The sequence below is a fragment of the Bombus impatiens genome, unplaced genomic scaffold (genome assembly GCF_000188095.3).
Source record: "Bombus impatiens unplaced genomic scaffold, BIMP_2.2 scf_0526, whole genome shotgun sequence".
Lineage (NCBI taxonomy): Eukaryota > Metazoa > Arthropoda > Insecta > Hymenoptera > Apidae > Bombus > Bombus impatiens.
Window position 1 is genome coordinate 422,083 of NT_176945.1, and position 14,773 is coordinate 436,855.

Genomic DNA, 14,773 nt, shown 5'->3' on the forward strand with positions numbered 1-14,773 from the left:
TGAATCTAATAATATTAAAAAATGAATTAAATAGAAAAAGGTATATTTGTATATTGTATGGTTTATAATATAATAATCGTTTATTTCTTAATTATAAAATTGTTGCAATTACATACTGTTCTTTACAAAAACTGAACAAGTCATAAAGTCTTATATAAAATAAATAAATATAATACATGAATAAAGTTACCACCAATCCAGAATTAATATTTAAATATGCAATGTATGATTTATAATGTATTTAGTACCAGCCTTAATTTAAATTTAAATGGAATTATTAAACCTTGAAAATCATTTTCAAAATGAGGTACGTAAATAAAAGATAAATAATTAATGAAAAATCGCTTTTAAATAGAAGTTAACTTAATTGTAGCGTCTTCCCACATAAATCGTTTAGCACTTTAGGTATAGGTTCAGAAACACTTAGTTTATTAAAGAAGATATTTAATTGTTCTTTTAACATTGTATTATTCAAACAAAAATTTCCTTTTGGATTTTCCAGGAGAATAGTACCTTTCCCTAATGTGCTATTGATATTAATAAAATTACAAACTGGTTGTTTTAATACTGTAGATGTTTCAGTTTCAGTAAAACCTATTTTCATTACTTTTATTATTTGTTTATGTAATGATAAAATATTTGTTTCCTCTGATACTGGTTTATTGTCGACGTGTAAATTATAAGCGCAATTATAAATACCGAATATTAACTCAATTTCGTGTTTTAATTGTTTGTAAGAAATAGGAACTAATGAATTAGAAGTTTCTAACAATATAGTTCCTACACAGCTAGTTGCTCCAAATCTTGGCTTTATACCTATAAGTTCAATGTTTACATATTTTAAAGAAGGTTCCACATTTATTTTGTTGTTTTCAATTTCGTCTATTTTAGTTTTTACTAAGACAAGTTTCATGTCAATGCCTTTAATCTTTTGCATTTCTTCTATAATTACATTCGCATCATTTGACATTTTTGATATATTCTCTTGTGGAGTTTTAGTTGCATTTTCGATAAAATCTTTGTGAGTGATAATTACTTTTGCCAAATTACTATCTTGATCTTGTATTTCATAATATGCAATGGCTTCATCTGATGGAACTAATTGAGCTTTCTTTCTCAGTTTTTGAATCCTATTGATTACTTCTCTTGCCACTCCTTCATTGTGCATGCTTTCATCAGGAGTAACATCTAGCAATATTAAAATATTTCCTTCGCTATGAGCCTCATATTGTTTACACAATTGTTCAGCTGCTGGTCCCGTGAAACTAAACATCAGACGTAAATCTTGTTCTTCCAATTTATGACCTTGGACAGTAATTTCTTTCTTCGCAACAAACATTTGTAATTCTTCATCAGAAAGCTCTTTAATAGCTTGAGTAACAGATTTAAATTCTCCTTTAAGGCGGGCTCCAAGTATTTTATGATCTGGTTCTGCTCTCAATTTAACACCATACTTCTCCTTATCTGTAGTAACAGTTAATTCTTTTACATTAAGTTCTTCTAGAATATATGATTTCAGAGATTCTACTTCTTTTAATACTTCAGCATCTTGATGAATTACTACAATTCCTGGTAATGGATATTTAACAGGAATTGTTTTCCTATCCCTGATAACACGTCCTAGTTCAATTATAGTTTGCATATAAGATATAGCCTTTTCAATCTTTTCATCTATTAATTGTAAATTAGATTCTGGTATCATTTGATAATGAACACTATCCATGTTAGTTTTAGATACTGAAAGTAATTTAACTAATCGTTGGAACATGAATTCTGTTAAAAATGGTGTAAATGGCGCATTTACGCGAACCATTATATAAAGAACAGAAAACAAAGTTGTCAAAGCTTGTTGGCAATCAGCTGAACCACCATCTCCCTTTATACGTTTCCTATTCATTCTTACATACCAGTTGGTAAGATTATCTATATATTTTATCAAGTGAGGTACTACAGTATATAACTTATAAGCATGCATTTCTTGTTTAAAAAATTGTAATAATGTCTGTGTAAAAGATAAAATCCATCTATCCATTATATTATTCGAACATATTTTTTTAGATTCATCATATATAAAATTAATTTTTTCTTCTCTTTCAAATCTTTCAATATTTTGCATTAAGAATCTAAATGCATTGTACCAAGGCAAGAACACATCTTTTATAATATCCCTAACTCCTTCTTCCTTGAAACGCAAATTTTCTGCTCTTACAACAGGAGAATTAATTAAGTATAAACGAAGAGCATCTCCTCCATACTTATTAATAATTCCCACGGGATCTGGATAATTTTTTTTACGTTTAGACATCTTTTGTCCATCAGATGCAAGTATCAAACCATTTGCTACTAAATTTTTAAATGGAGCTTTCCCAAAAAGAGCTGTTGATATAACTAATAAAGTATAAAACCATCCACGAGTTTGATCAATACCTTCTCCAATAAAATCAGCTGGAAAATTCTCTTCAAATTCTTTCCGATTTTCAAAAGGATAATGCATTTGTGCATATGGCATTGATCCAGATTCAAACCAACAGTCAAATACTTCAGGTACTCGTCGTAAAGGTGGACATCCTGGTCGGTTTGATGGTATAGTTAAATGATCTATACTTTCTCTATGAATATCTGTTACTTTTGTATTAGTCAATTCTTCCAATTCTGCTATACTTCCTACACATACAATTTCTTGCCCATCTTCTGAAATCCATAAAGGAATTGGGTTACCCCAATATCGGTTTCTACTAATAGCCCAATCACGAGCATCTCTTAACCAATTACCAAATCGTTTATCTTTGACATAATCTGGCACCCAATAAGTATTACTATTTGCTGTAATAAGTCTATCTTTTATGGCTTCTACCCTGATAAACCATGAGGGTACAGCTTTATATATTAGTGGTGTATCAGATCTCCAGCAATATGGATAACTGTGTTTAGTAGTACTACTATGAATTAATTTTTTATTTATCTGGAGATATTTAATGATATCCTTGTCAGCATCTTTTACATATTTTCCAACAAAATCATGTACTGGTTCTACAAAACATCCACAACTATCAATTGGGCATACGATTTCCTGATCTTTTGTTATGACACCAGCTTCCAAACAACACCGATAATCATCTTCTCCAAAATAGGGTGCTTGATGAACAATACCTGTTCCAGTCTCTGCTGTGACATATGTATCATTTAATACTACAAAAGCACCTTTCTCTCTTAGATTTTGAAAATATGGGAAAGGAGGATTATATACCTTTCCTTTCAAATCACATCCTTTCCTTTTACCTTGTACAGTATAAGAATCTTTAGATTTATAAACAAGTTCTAAACTTGACTCTAATATAATATAAACATTACCAGATGAATGATCTTTAACTTCTACATATTCAAAAGTAGGATTACAGCAAAGTGCTAGGTTGCTGGGTAGAGTCCAAGGAGTAGTAGTCCAGGCAAGGAGAGAAACACCTGGTTCATCTACTATAGCAAATGATACAACTATAGAAGGATCAACAACATCTTTATAATTCTGCCCTGACTCAAAATTAGATAAAGGAGTGTTACAACCCGTAGAAAAAGGCATTACTTTAACACCTTGGTATACAAGATCTTTATTGTATAATTCTTTAAAAATCCACCAAATGGATTCCATATACCAAGGATATAATGTTTTATAATCATTTTTGAAATCTATCCATCTGCCAATTCTACCTACAATCGTTTCCCATTCTGTTGCATATTTCATTACAATGCTTCGACATTCTTTATTATAGTTCGCTATACCCATTTTAGCAACATCATCAGGACCTTTTATATTTAATGTTTTATCTATTTCAAATTCGACAGGTAAACCATGAGTATCCCAGCCAAATCTTCTTTCCACGTGATAACCAGATTGATAAGCATACCTTGTCACAATATCTTTTATTGTTCCTGCAAGTATGTGCCCATAATGAGGTAATCCCGTGGCAAACGGTGGACCATCGTAAAACGAATATTTTGGTCTTCCTTTCGACAACCTCAAAGAGTTTTGAAAAGTATCACACTTTTTCCACAATTCTAAAATGATCTCCTCTTCTTTTGGAAAATTAATCGTCTCCGGAAGTTTTTCTATCATTTTTCTGAAAATTTCAACACTACTTCACAAATTATTTGGTACCGGCTGGTACGTTGATGCAATTATGAGGTTCAGGGTATCATGTATCAGAGGAAATACGTTACCAAAATTACACGTAACAAAATTTTAGAGGTTAGCGCTACGATTTGTAGCACGTGCTTTTGAAAAGGTGAACATGACATTCAAATTGACAATTCGAATAAAAATTATACTCTTTTATGTTTCCGAAATTCAATTTGGTTAAAAATTTTGGTATTTATTTTGGTATCTTTTACAATATATAAATAAAATCTAATGGAAATTTTACATATACATATATAAATGAAAAATTATATAAGTATACATATATTACTGTTAAGTAGATAAAATTTTCGCTTAATTATTAATATTATTAAATTTATTTTTGATATCATTTACGTTAAAAACATTCTTTATTTACATAATGAATGAAAACCATCTGTAATATAAAAATTGAAGATATTTATGACTAGAATTTTATAAACCACGACACTTCCACGTTCGTGGTGAAATAATCGTAGCTAAGACATTTACGATTGTTGCGTAACTTGGGGTATCTTCTGCCGTTGTCCACCAATACGGATAATTTGTCTTTGCTCATCTGGGTGAATAAGTTCATCTGTGTGCTTCCAACGCCACTTTTTTTCACTTTCTTTAATTCGTCTGTGGTCGATGTAACTAATAACGCAGCTAGTGGGAATCCACACAATGGCAGTAATAATTATAACAGCACCTACTATATTGTCTTTTAAAAATCGCATAACTTTGTTAATGTTTATGTCCTCAATAATATCCCAAAATCGCTCTACTACATCTTGAATTGTTTTTTCACAAATACCCTAGAGATATTTTATAGGTTCTATAATTACGTGTACAAAGTGTAGTAAGATCCTTTTAAATTACTAAAATTTTTTCAATCATACCTTATTACAGAAGCCTTGAATACATGGTGTTCCATCAGGTAAAATATCTTGTGGATCTATGGGGAAACATGTTTCATTTAAACTCATTCGACAGCATCTTTTACATGCATCTCCAACTACAAATAAATATGTGATATAGAGATATAATATCTTTGATTATTATTTGTAGCAGTATATAAAAACCATACTTGTATCACACATGCAACTCTGCAAACCCTGTGTCTCACAATATGGTACACATTTTCCAAGTCTGCATTGACCTCTTTCAAGGCAACCTGTACCATCCTTCATTGGTGGAGATCTAGGACATTCACTAGATGCTCCTGTACAGCGTGATTCTTGCTCGCATGTAGCATATTGTGCATCGCGACATTTTACACCTAATGGCATGAATGCACAGCTTTGACAACAAGGTGAATTTTTATCACTGGAAAGATATATAATATTAAATATTTAGAAAAGATATTTAATCTACAAAAAATAGATTAGAGAGAAATTTGTATAACAATGGATAATTACCTACAAACTGCTCCTTGACTTCTACGAAGTTTACAATTTTTATCACAACAAGCATCATTATCTTCTGTACCAAGCAATCCTGCATCACATTCTTCATCTCCTTCAACCCGTAAATTACCACAGAATGATTCTTCTGGCTCGGAAAAGCAGCGACCTGACTTTGCTTGTAATACTTTTCTAATAGATCTTAAACTACATGGTGAAAAACGCTAACCCGTAAATAATTAATGATAAATATTTTTTTAGCATCATATTATTCTGGTTTTATATTAATTAGATGTACCTTGTTATTCACATCATATCCACTAACACTATACGTATACATTAAGTATGAACCTCCTTGACTAGCACTTGGACTGCATTCCTATTTAAAAATATCATTTGTTTAATGTATGAGAATTAATCTATTTCTGTTAGACTAATTATTTTAAAACTGTTCGATAAATCACAAATAAGTTAAAAAAGTTACTGTTATATCTGGATCATGTTCAGAGCCCCAGTTGTGACCAAATTCATGTGCAGTAACTAAGTCTGCTTCTCTTGTGATAACTCTTTGTCCATAGTGATTCCTACTAGAACTTAAACCTGAATTGAGATATAATGTGTAACCATTTTTGAAATATTCTGGAACATTTAAAATGAAACATTAAAGTTTATATTGATTTGTCTATAAATAGATAAAAAATATTCATTAATATACCTGGTGTACAAATTCCACCTACTGAGTTTCTACGAGGTGACCCTACATATGCCAATCCTAATATACCACCTTCGAATTTAAGATCAGTAAATAAATGAGCTAAACAAAAATCTTTGTGACTATATTCTCGACTAAAAACCTAGGTACAATTTATATAAGCCAATCAATTATTAATTAAAATTATGACATTTTAAATAAAGAATTGCTTTACCTCAAGCAATGTGCGAACATCCCATTTTTCTCTAACCATATTATAATGTGTCTCACCACCTCTTACACGAGTTGGTTCACTATGAACTACAATCTTTTTAATGACAAAGCCCATTCCTTTAAATCCATCTTGTTCTTGTCTTTCTTGCCATAAAGTATCATTATAAATTTTATGTACTCTATCAATTAAACTTATCTAAAAACATATATAAAAACAAATTATTATCTAAAACAAATTATTTGATATTTGTATTAAGTAATGCAACTATTTACTAGATAATTAATTGTAGTTTTTGTACTGCTAGCACCCATTTCTTGGTAAAAACGATAGTCAGCAACTAATAGTAATGGACATCTTGTTTTTGTTGGAGTATATTCATAAGTTTCTGTCTGTCTCTTTGCCCTGGAATGTTCATGTGATTTAGAATCAGACTTTTCTTCTACCCCTTTCTCTTCCTCATTATTTACCGAAATGTCTACAATATAAATTTTATATAAATATATAATACTCTCTAATATAATTCCCATTTAAGACAATAAATTGACCTAATTCCTCTTTTACATATCCACAAGTTTTGGGAGCACCATGTGTATGCCCTTCTCCATGTTCAAAATGTTCCCAACTTAATTTAACATCTGATGATTTATAAATAATCATTGTTTCATTCCCTAAATGAGGAAGATGTCTCCAAGATGGCTATAATAGATAACAAAAATAAATTGTAATTTAAATTCTATTAGCTATGTTGAAATATACCACTTAAAGATTAATTCTTTAAGTTAATCTACATGTTAATCTACATGTAGTTAATCTACATGCCTCAATGTGAAATGTTTCATCGGAAATTGTAATGCTGCCTGTAAGAACACCATTGTCAATATGCATTTGTGCATGAGAGTCAATTTCACCAAATACTCGTCCATGATAAAAGCTTTCATGATCTTAAATAAAATAAGTTATTAATCATTTATGAAACTTATTCTAGAAACTTAAGAAATATATTTATAAATATTGATACTATTTTACCTAAATGTATAGTCTTCTCTTCTCCATTACCATTTACTTCATATGCTTTAAATTTGGAATGGATAACTTCTCTTCTTGGTGTTAAAATTAATCGAAAGTATCGTCCATGGGAGTAAAACTCTAATTCGTTTATTTTATTATAAGGATGGTAACTATGCTGAATACCCCGTTTTACAATGTTATGTTGCAATTGGGATATATGAAGAGTTTCATAATACTTTAAATTTCTATGAAGACCATCTGAAAAAGCGTATTTTACTATTTGGATATTATATTAAATTGTATAAGTTTAAAATAAGATACATAATAATTTAATGTATTATAAAATTAAATATATAATTTTTGATATGTGATAAAAAAACTTACATGTGTTTTGTACAGTAAATAAAACGTAATATATTAGAAATATATTTTGAAGTTCCATATTTGTTAAAAATGTCACATATTATTGAATTCTATTTATTATAATAGTCACTTAAAATAATACTTTAAAGATTATGATTCATAGTAAAGGCATTTTTTTATCGTTATACATTAGATTGCATTGGTCGCATTATTTATGTTACGTTCTCAAATCTCGATACACACTCCAAACAGTTTTTCTTAAAATATAGAATACATAGAATTGTTGCTTGATTTCGAAATGTATTCACTCAGTGGTGATCAATTGTAACTATGTAAAGTTTCAAATATAAGAAAGATATCACTTTTTTATATGAAGAGAATTTATCAATAAAGTAGTGTAAGTAAGTTGAATGTCAATTTATTATGTCTTTCATATTTGACAAAAATAAATAATGACTGTAATACAATGCACATGAAGAAGATAATAAAATCAATGTTTAAATTTAATTAATCAATTTTATTACATTTCGAATGTTTATTACATTTTTTATTGATGAAATACTGTCTACAAATTGAGGTTCATATTGAACAATGTAAGTAATCTTTTGACAAAAATTGTTCTTTAATTTGCTAAAGCTGCATAATAATTGTTATAAATGTTAGTCCATCTGTCTTATTATTATATTTTTCATGGCAATATGTGTATTGTATAGTGTGATTGCAATTGATTCTAATTTTTTCTACAAATGATTTATTTAAAAACAAGTTGGGATTCTCTAGAACATGCTAGAAGTTTTTCGAAATTGTAAAAACAGAAAGGTTTACAGTGTGTACTAGTTACTCGGTGTACTCGGTGTAACTTATACGCTTGACGTACTCGTATTTGTGATCCTATACAACGTGTGTAACTAAGTTAAAATAAGATAAAGTTAAAAATGTCGCAGGAAGAAAATTTATTGCCTTGTTATAATCGTGGCTGTGGCAAAAAATTTGATCCGAACGATAATAAGGAAGGTATGTTATACTAAAGGTATATTAAGCTACATTAGAAAATTTGGAAATATAATATAGTTTCAGAGGTTAATTGTTTTCCTTATTAATAGTTAGGTTAGAAATATTATCATGCAAAATGCTTTACAACTATTGTTATTGTCATCTTTTCAGGAGATTGTATTTACCACTCTGGGTATCCAGTATTTCATGATGCCTATAAAGGTTGGTCTTGTTGTAATAAGAAATGTACAGACTTTACGGAATTTTTAAATATCAAGGGATGTGTAAAATCATATCATTCAAATATTAAACCAGCAGAGCCAGAAAAGCCTGTTGTTGATAAATCAAAATGGAATGAAATAATTGAAGTAATTGCTCAACCTCTTAGCAATGGATCTGCTTTAGAAAGGCCTCCTTTTGAAACCCCACAAGTCAATTTAATGCCAGATGTGTCACCTGCTTTATTAGAACAAATTAAAGGATTAACTTCTAATATATCACAAAACATATGTGAAAGTAAAGTTCAAATTGGACAAAGTTGCAAGAATAATTCATGTAAGGCTACATACAATGGCCCTGCTTCTGATGATGAAGTATGTAATCATCATCCTGGTGTTCCTATCTTCCACGAAGGAATGAAATATTGGTCTTGTTGTCAAAAGAAAACCACAGACTTCTCTACATTTTTAGAACAACCAGGGTGTGCACAAGGAAAGCACACATGGATTTCTAAAGTATGTTTCTTCTTATTTTGAAAATATTTTATTTATGTCTTTCAATGGTATAGATTTTAGTACTATATCTAAATATTGTGATAACTTTGCTACGTAAAAAATAATTTATTATTTTTCAGAATAATAATAGTAAGAGGGCTAAATGCAGAATGGATTGGCATCAAACAGGCACATTTGTTGTAATTTCAGTTTATGCTAAGAAATATCAACCAGATCAATCATCTATTAAATTGAATCCTATACGATTAACTGTAGATTTGTTCTTCATAGAAGAAAACTCTAGATATAATCTTGATTTAGAATTAAGAGGAGTATGTATTTAAAATCTTTACATAATATTTTGAAACAATTCCGAAATATTAACTTCTGTAAAATTTCATTCTTATAGATTGTTGATATTACACAAAGCAGTGTCAATATGCTTCCTACTAAAGTAGAGATTAAATTAAAGAAAGCAGAACTTGGGTCATGGGCAAAGCTGGATTTTCCTAGAGCAACTGAAGAAGAAACTGAAGAAGATAGCCAAAATGACGAAAATATTAGTGCACAAGTTGAAGCTGTAGATCTTAGTGATCTTTAAACATTCATATCTAAATAATTCATTAAGGACATCATTGTAAATTATGTACCTATCTTATTTTTAAAGATAATACTTTTATTTAATGATATAAGAGATATATAATATTGTTTCTTTGACATGAATGGGATCATTTTTAAAGAAAATGAATACTTAATATCCATTTTATTTTCAGTAAAAAACTATTTAAAAAGTTTATTATTAAAATTCATATTTAAAAGAAATATGGCACCTTTATGACTTCTCATGTTTTATTTATGATTTCTTTAATATCAATAAATCATTTTTAATTTACTCCGTGTTTTAATTTAGTTTAAGGCAATCTTAACATAAAATTTGAAACAATTTCATAAATTAATTAAATGTTCATAAATTACATTTTTGATAAAATTGATATTATTTTCTTATATATTCTTATTTTTTAACATTTTACCGACCGATAGCCGATTAATCGGGTTTTTGCCGCTGACGCTTACCGACCGATAACCTATTAATCGGCTTTTTGTCGTCGAAGCTTACCAACCTATAGCCTACCTATAGTTAATCGGTTGCCATGGCGATAAACAATCTTTCTCATTATATGAGCAGTAATTTGTTATTTAGTACTAAGGTACCTTGCTCAGTTGCGTCAGTTGCGTTGCTTTGTAAGCTCCCACAGTTTTATACCAATTCGAAAAACTTACCGTTCGCGATGAACGAAAAGAATGGTATTGGAGAGTTTTATTTAGATGATCTGTCAGATTGTCCTGACAGTTATTCAAGAAGTAATAGTGGTGACGAAAGTGATGGCAGTGATACAATTATTCGGAAGCGAGGTTCTGTATTGCCACCAAGATATAGTGATTCAGAAGATGATGAGATAAATAACGTTGAAGACAATGCAAATAACGTTGAAAATAACGATGATATATGGTCGACGAACGACGAAGCAATAATTTTGGAACCTTTCGAAGGTAGCCCCGGCCTAAAAATTATGCCAAGTTCCGCAGAAAGTGTGACGGACAATGTCAATTTATTTTTTGGAGATGACTTTTTCGAGCACTTGGTGAGGGAATCCAACAGATATCATTATCAGGTTATGGAAAAATATAAAATTCCATCAAAAGCGAAAAAATGGACAGATATAACGGTACCGGAAATGAAGAAGTTTTTAGGGCTAATAGTTCTAATGGGACAAATAAAAAAGGACGTTCTTTACGACTATTGGTCCACTGATCCAAGTATAGAAACTCCATTTTTCTCACAAGTAATGAGCAGGAACAGATTTGTGCAAATAATGCAGAGCTGGCATTTTTGCAACAATGACAACATTCCTCACGATTCACATAGGCTTGCTAAAATCCAGCCTGTTATTGATTATTTTAGGCGAAAATTTAACGATGTATATAAACCCTGTCAACAATTATCTTTGGATGAGTCTATAATTCCGTGGAGAGGTAGGCTATCCATTAAAACGTATAATCCCGCAAAAATTACAAAATACGGAATACTTGTGAGAGTACTGTCTGAAGCTGTCACAGGATACGTATGTAACTTTGATGTGTATGCTGCTGATGGCAAAAAATTAGAAGACACTGCGGTTATTGAACCGTATAAGAACATATGGCACCAGATTTATCAGGATAACTACTATAACAGTGTAAAAATGGCTAGAATTCTCTTGAAAAATAAAGTGCGAGTGTGCGGAACCATTCGAAAAAATAGAGGTCTTCCTCGATCACTGAAAACAATACAACTTTCAAGAGGTCAGTACGAATTTCGTAGGAATCATCAAATTTTGTTAGAAGTATGGAATAATGGCAGAAGAAATGTCAATATGATCTCAACTATACATTCTGCACAATTAATGGAATCCAGAAGTAAAAGTAAAAGATCAGACGTCCCAATACAAAAGCCTAATTCAATCATAGATTATAATAAATATATGAAGGGCGTAGATCGCGCGGACCAATATCTAGCATATTATTCCATTTTTAGAAAAACAAAAAAATGGACTAAACGGGTTGTAATGTTTTTTATCAACTGTGCACTTTTTAATTCATTTAGAGTATACACAATCCTAAACGGAAAAAATATTACGTACAAGAATTTCTTGCACAAAGTCGCAGTTTCGTGGATAGAAGATGGTGAAACTAATTGTACGGAGCAAGATGACAATCTACCTAATTCCGAACCCACAAGGAGAGCACCCAGATTAGATCATCCCGGAAGACTGTCGAATTATGGAAAACATAAACTTATAAATATAGTAACAAGCGGTCGAAGTTTAAAACCCCAAAGACAATGCAGAGTTTGTGCAGTTCAAAAAAAAAGAAGCAGAACATGTTTTGTTTGTAAATTTTGCAATGTTCCACTGCATAAAGGCGACTGTTTCGAACGATATCATACTTTAAAAAAATATTAAACTATTTCACATTTGAACTAAAAACCGTTGTAATAGATAAAATAAATATAATTTAGTATTAATATTATGGAAACAAAAGATTTTATTCAATTTAATTATCCTATAGTAACAAAAAGCGGCCAATTTTATCTGAGCATACGAAAAGCACAGATACTCCCGCCCGACAGTCTAAACCGAAACAGAGCCGGCGCCAGGGAGAATCTGCGCCTGAGCAGCCGGTCGGACGTGCGTTTGCTGTTGAACCGCTAGTGGTCAGTAAACCAGAACCAGTCAGTAAGCCAGTAACTGATCAGTTAACTAGATTGTATAGTTCAAATTGAACTTAATCTAGTTTTTAAGCGTTTGAATGTTGTCTAACTTCGTTATATATTATATTCTTTTCTATAATTTTACAGAGTCAATAGTCACTTATAGTCAACCAAATAAATTTATTTGGAAAGCATTTTAATTTGTAATTATTTTATTATGAATGAAATAAAATTGTTTCTAACCATTTCGATTAACATTTAAAAAGTCGTGTTTTATAACCTTTTTAACTTAATAAGAAATATATAAAAACTATATATAATTAAATATATATCCCATATTTGATATTAATTAAATGATTTATTAATGTCATTATGGATAATTCAACAACTAAGTTGCGAGTAAGAAATTAATATCATTAATATTAGTATGTATATATGTATGTATATAGATAAAAATATTCTTTATAATATATTTATATATATGTATTTATATATATTTTAGATACTTGCAATTCATGGATATGCTCAATCAGATGTTATTTTTAAAACAAAATTGGGCTCTTTAAGAAAAGGATTTAAAAAAGAGGTTGATTTTACATTTTTAAGAGCTCCACATAAAGTTCCAATGAGAAGTAACTTTAATATCGATACAGAAGAAGATGGTATTGTTTTTTATGAATTTTACGAATTAAATTAAATATTGAATGTGATGCGTTTATAACTAATGTATTTATAATTAGAAAATAAATATTTTCAATATTATAGCATATGGATGGTGGTTCAATACGAAAGATCACATATTTAAAGCAGTTGTTCCAAGCAATTTAGCTGTAGGTTTTGAAGAAAGTATAGTTGTAATAAAAGAGGCATTTCAAAAATTTGGTCCTTTTGATGGCATTTTAGGCTTTTCACAAGGTGCAGCATTTGCTACTCTACTTTGTTTTATGCAACAAAAGAATTGTAAGTCTAAATATACACTTAAACAAATATAGTAATTATAAAATGGGATTAAATTAAATATAATTAATTTAGTGGGATATAAATTAAATATTGTTAATTATTTTGTAGTGTTGCAGATAAAGTTTGAGTTTGCAATTATTATATCTGGATTCAAATCATTATGTATACCTCATGGAATATATTATGATGGAAAAATAAGCATACCTTCTTTACATATTTATGGGAAGACTGATCAAGTTATACCAACAGGTAAAAGATATTTTTTAGTGGATTAATAAAATTAACAACTGTTTCATATCCTCTTTTTTTATAGAAATGGCAGAGGAGGTTAGTGAAATGTTTATAAATAAGACAAATATAACACATGAAGGTGGTCATTATATACCAAGTAAAAAAGAATATTATAAAGAATTTATTATGGAAATGTTCTTAAATAAAAACAAAAATAATTAGTAATGTTTACATATTCTACATTACGTGAATATATAAAAAAAAAAGAGTATAGTTTATACAATAATGAAAGTCTATTCTAAAGTATAAGTACTATTGAGCGATATTAGTAAATTTATTCAAATTAATTATAAGTAAACATTGTACATTGTACATTTTATGCACTAGAGATGAGATTTGTTAACATTTTATATTTAAACTTGTATATGATAATTGAAATAAGAGAGCAAGAACATAACAAATCAAGATGATTTTATGAAGTAATACATAGTTGTTTATCGTTTTACATTAATCCCTATATGGTTAAAAATTGTTTAATTGTTTTATAAAAGGCACTATAAATTTTAAACGTTCAGTATTTGGAAACTTAAATTATATGTGTATTAAAAATGTATTAAATAGTGCCTTATTCAGTTTATTAAAGTAGAATGTGTTAATTGCTTGGCTTAACTATTCATGCATACTTTCATACAAACTTTATGATTCCATGTTTATGTTACGTTATGTATATGTTTTATGTATAGCAAGTTAAATGTTTAAGTAGATATCAACTGCCT

General features: G+C 29.5%; 5 protein-coding genes across 5 annotated transcripts; 3 read left to right on the forward strand and 2 right to left on the reverse strand.

The window, feature by feature from the left end:
* Window positions 1-65: 65 nt before the first annotated feature.
* Window positions 66-4,260, reverse strand: LOC100743390 (isoleucine--tRNA ligase, cytoplasmic). The gene has a single exon (XM_003491201.4). The coding sequence runs from the start codon at window positions 4,106-4,108 to the stop codon at window positions 359-361; it is 3,750 nt and encodes a 1,249-aa protein (XP_003491249.1). The 5' UTR covers window positions 4,109-4,260; the 3' UTR covers window positions 66-358.
* A 339-nt stretch (window positions 4,261-4,599) lies between these two features.
* Window positions 4,600-8,305, reverse strand: LOC100745543 (ADAM 17-like protease). Its single transcript, XM_012388153.3, has 13 exons — window positions 7,872-8,305; window positions 7,506-7,745; window positions 7,299-7,420; window positions 7,025-7,175; window positions 6,752-6,954; window positions 6,480-6,674; window positions 6,269-6,407; window positions 6,038-6,192; window positions 5,852-5,932; window positions 5,569-5,777; window positions 5,238-5,476; window positions 5,050-5,165; window positions 4,600-4,965 (listed from the first exon to the last, which is right to left on the reverse strand). Exons 1-13 carry the CDS (start codon window positions 7,927-7,929, stop codon window positions 4,657-4,659), a joined length of 2,217 nt encoding a protein of 738 aa, XP_012243576.1. The 5' UTR covers window positions 7,930-8,305; the 3' UTR covers window positions 4,600-4,656.
* A 233-nt stretch (window positions 8,306-8,538) lies between these two features.
* LOC100743510 (cysteine and histidine-rich domain-containing protein) lies at window positions 8,539-10,248 on the forward strand. The gene is made up of 4 exons (XM_024369109.2): window positions 8,539-8,864; window positions 9,015-9,577; window positions 9,700-9,888; window positions 9,966-10,248. The coding sequence occupies exons 1-4, from the start codon at window positions 8,786-8,788 to the stop codon at window positions 10,155-10,157; spliced, it is 1,023 nt and encodes a 340-aa protein (XP_024224877.1). The 5' UTR covers window positions 8,539-8,785; the 3' UTR covers window positions 10,158-10,248.
* Window positions 10,249-10,575: 327 nt separating this feature from the next.
* Window positions 10,576-13,099, forward strand: LOC100745665 (piggyBac transposable element-derived protein 4-like). Its single transcript, XM_003491220.3, has 2 exons — window positions 10,576-12,809; window positions 12,954-13,099. The coding sequence occupies exon 1, from the start codon at window positions 10,708-10,710 to the stop codon at window positions 12,556-12,558; it is 1,851 nt and encodes a 616-aa protein (XP_003491268.2). The 5' UTR covers window positions 10,576-10,707; the 3' UTR covers window positions 12,559-12,809; window positions 12,954-13,099.
* LOC100743753 (esterase OVCA2) lies at window positions 12,824-14,639 on the forward strand. Its single transcript, XM_003491204.4, has 5 exons — window positions 12,824-13,205; window positions 13,309-13,468; window positions 13,572-13,766; window positions 13,875-14,015; window positions 14,080-14,639. The coding sequence occupies exons 1-5, from the start codon at window positions 13,179-13,181 to the stop codon at window positions 14,217-14,219; spliced, it is 663 nt and encodes a 220-aa protein (XP_003491252.1). The 5' UTR covers window positions 12,824-13,178; the 3' UTR covers window positions 14,220-14,639.
* The last annotated feature ends 134 nt before the right edge of the window (window positions 14,640-14,773 follow it).

Excerpts from the sequence above, each read along its gene's own strand:
- LOC100743510 (XM_024369109.2), top strand. The coding sequence starts at position 8,786 with ATGTCGCAGGAAGAAAATTTATTGCCTTGTTATAATCGTGGCTGTGGC. Across the intron at positions 9,578-9,699 it reads AGCACACATGGATTTCTAAA|AATAATAGTAAGAGGGCTAA; the intron begins GTATGTTTCTTC and ends ATTTTTCAGAAT. Across the intron at positions 9,889-9,965 it reads TTGATTTAGAATTAAGAGGA|ATTGTTGATATTACACAAAG; the intron begins GTATGTATTTAA and ends TCATTCTTATAG.
- LOC100745543 (XM_012388153.3), bottom strand. The coding sequence starts at position 7,929 with ATGGAACTTCAAAATATATTTCTAATATATTACGTTTTATTTACTGTA. Across the intron at positions 6,193-6,268 it reads AGGTGGAATTTGTACACCAG|AATATTTCAAAAATGGTTAC; the intron begins GTATATTAATGA and ends TAAATGTTCCAG. Across the intron at positions 5,933-6,037 it reads AACATGATCCAGATATAACA|GAATGCAGTCCAAGTGCTAG; the intron begins GTAACTTTTTTA and ends ATTTTTAAATAG.
- LOC100743753 (XM_003491204.4), top strand. The coding sequence starts at position 13,179 with ATGGATAATTCAACAACTAAGTTGCGA. Across the intron at positions 13,767-13,874 it reads TTTTATGCAACAAAAGAATT|TGTTGCAGATAAAGTTTGAG; the intron begins GTAAGTCTAAAT and ends ATTATTTTGTAG. Across the intron at positions 14,016-14,079 it reads TGATCAAGTTATACCAACAG|AAATGGCAGAGGAGGTTAGT; the intron begins GTAAAAGATATT and ends CTTTTTTTATAG.
- LOC100743390 (XM_003491201.4), bottom strand. The coding sequence starts at position 4,108 with ATGATAGAAAAACTTCCGGAGACGATTAATTTTCCAAAAGAAGAGGAG.
- LOC100745665 (XM_003491220.3), top strand. The coding sequence starts at position 10,708 with ATGGCGATAAACAATCTTTCTCATTATATGAGCAGTAATTTGTTATTT.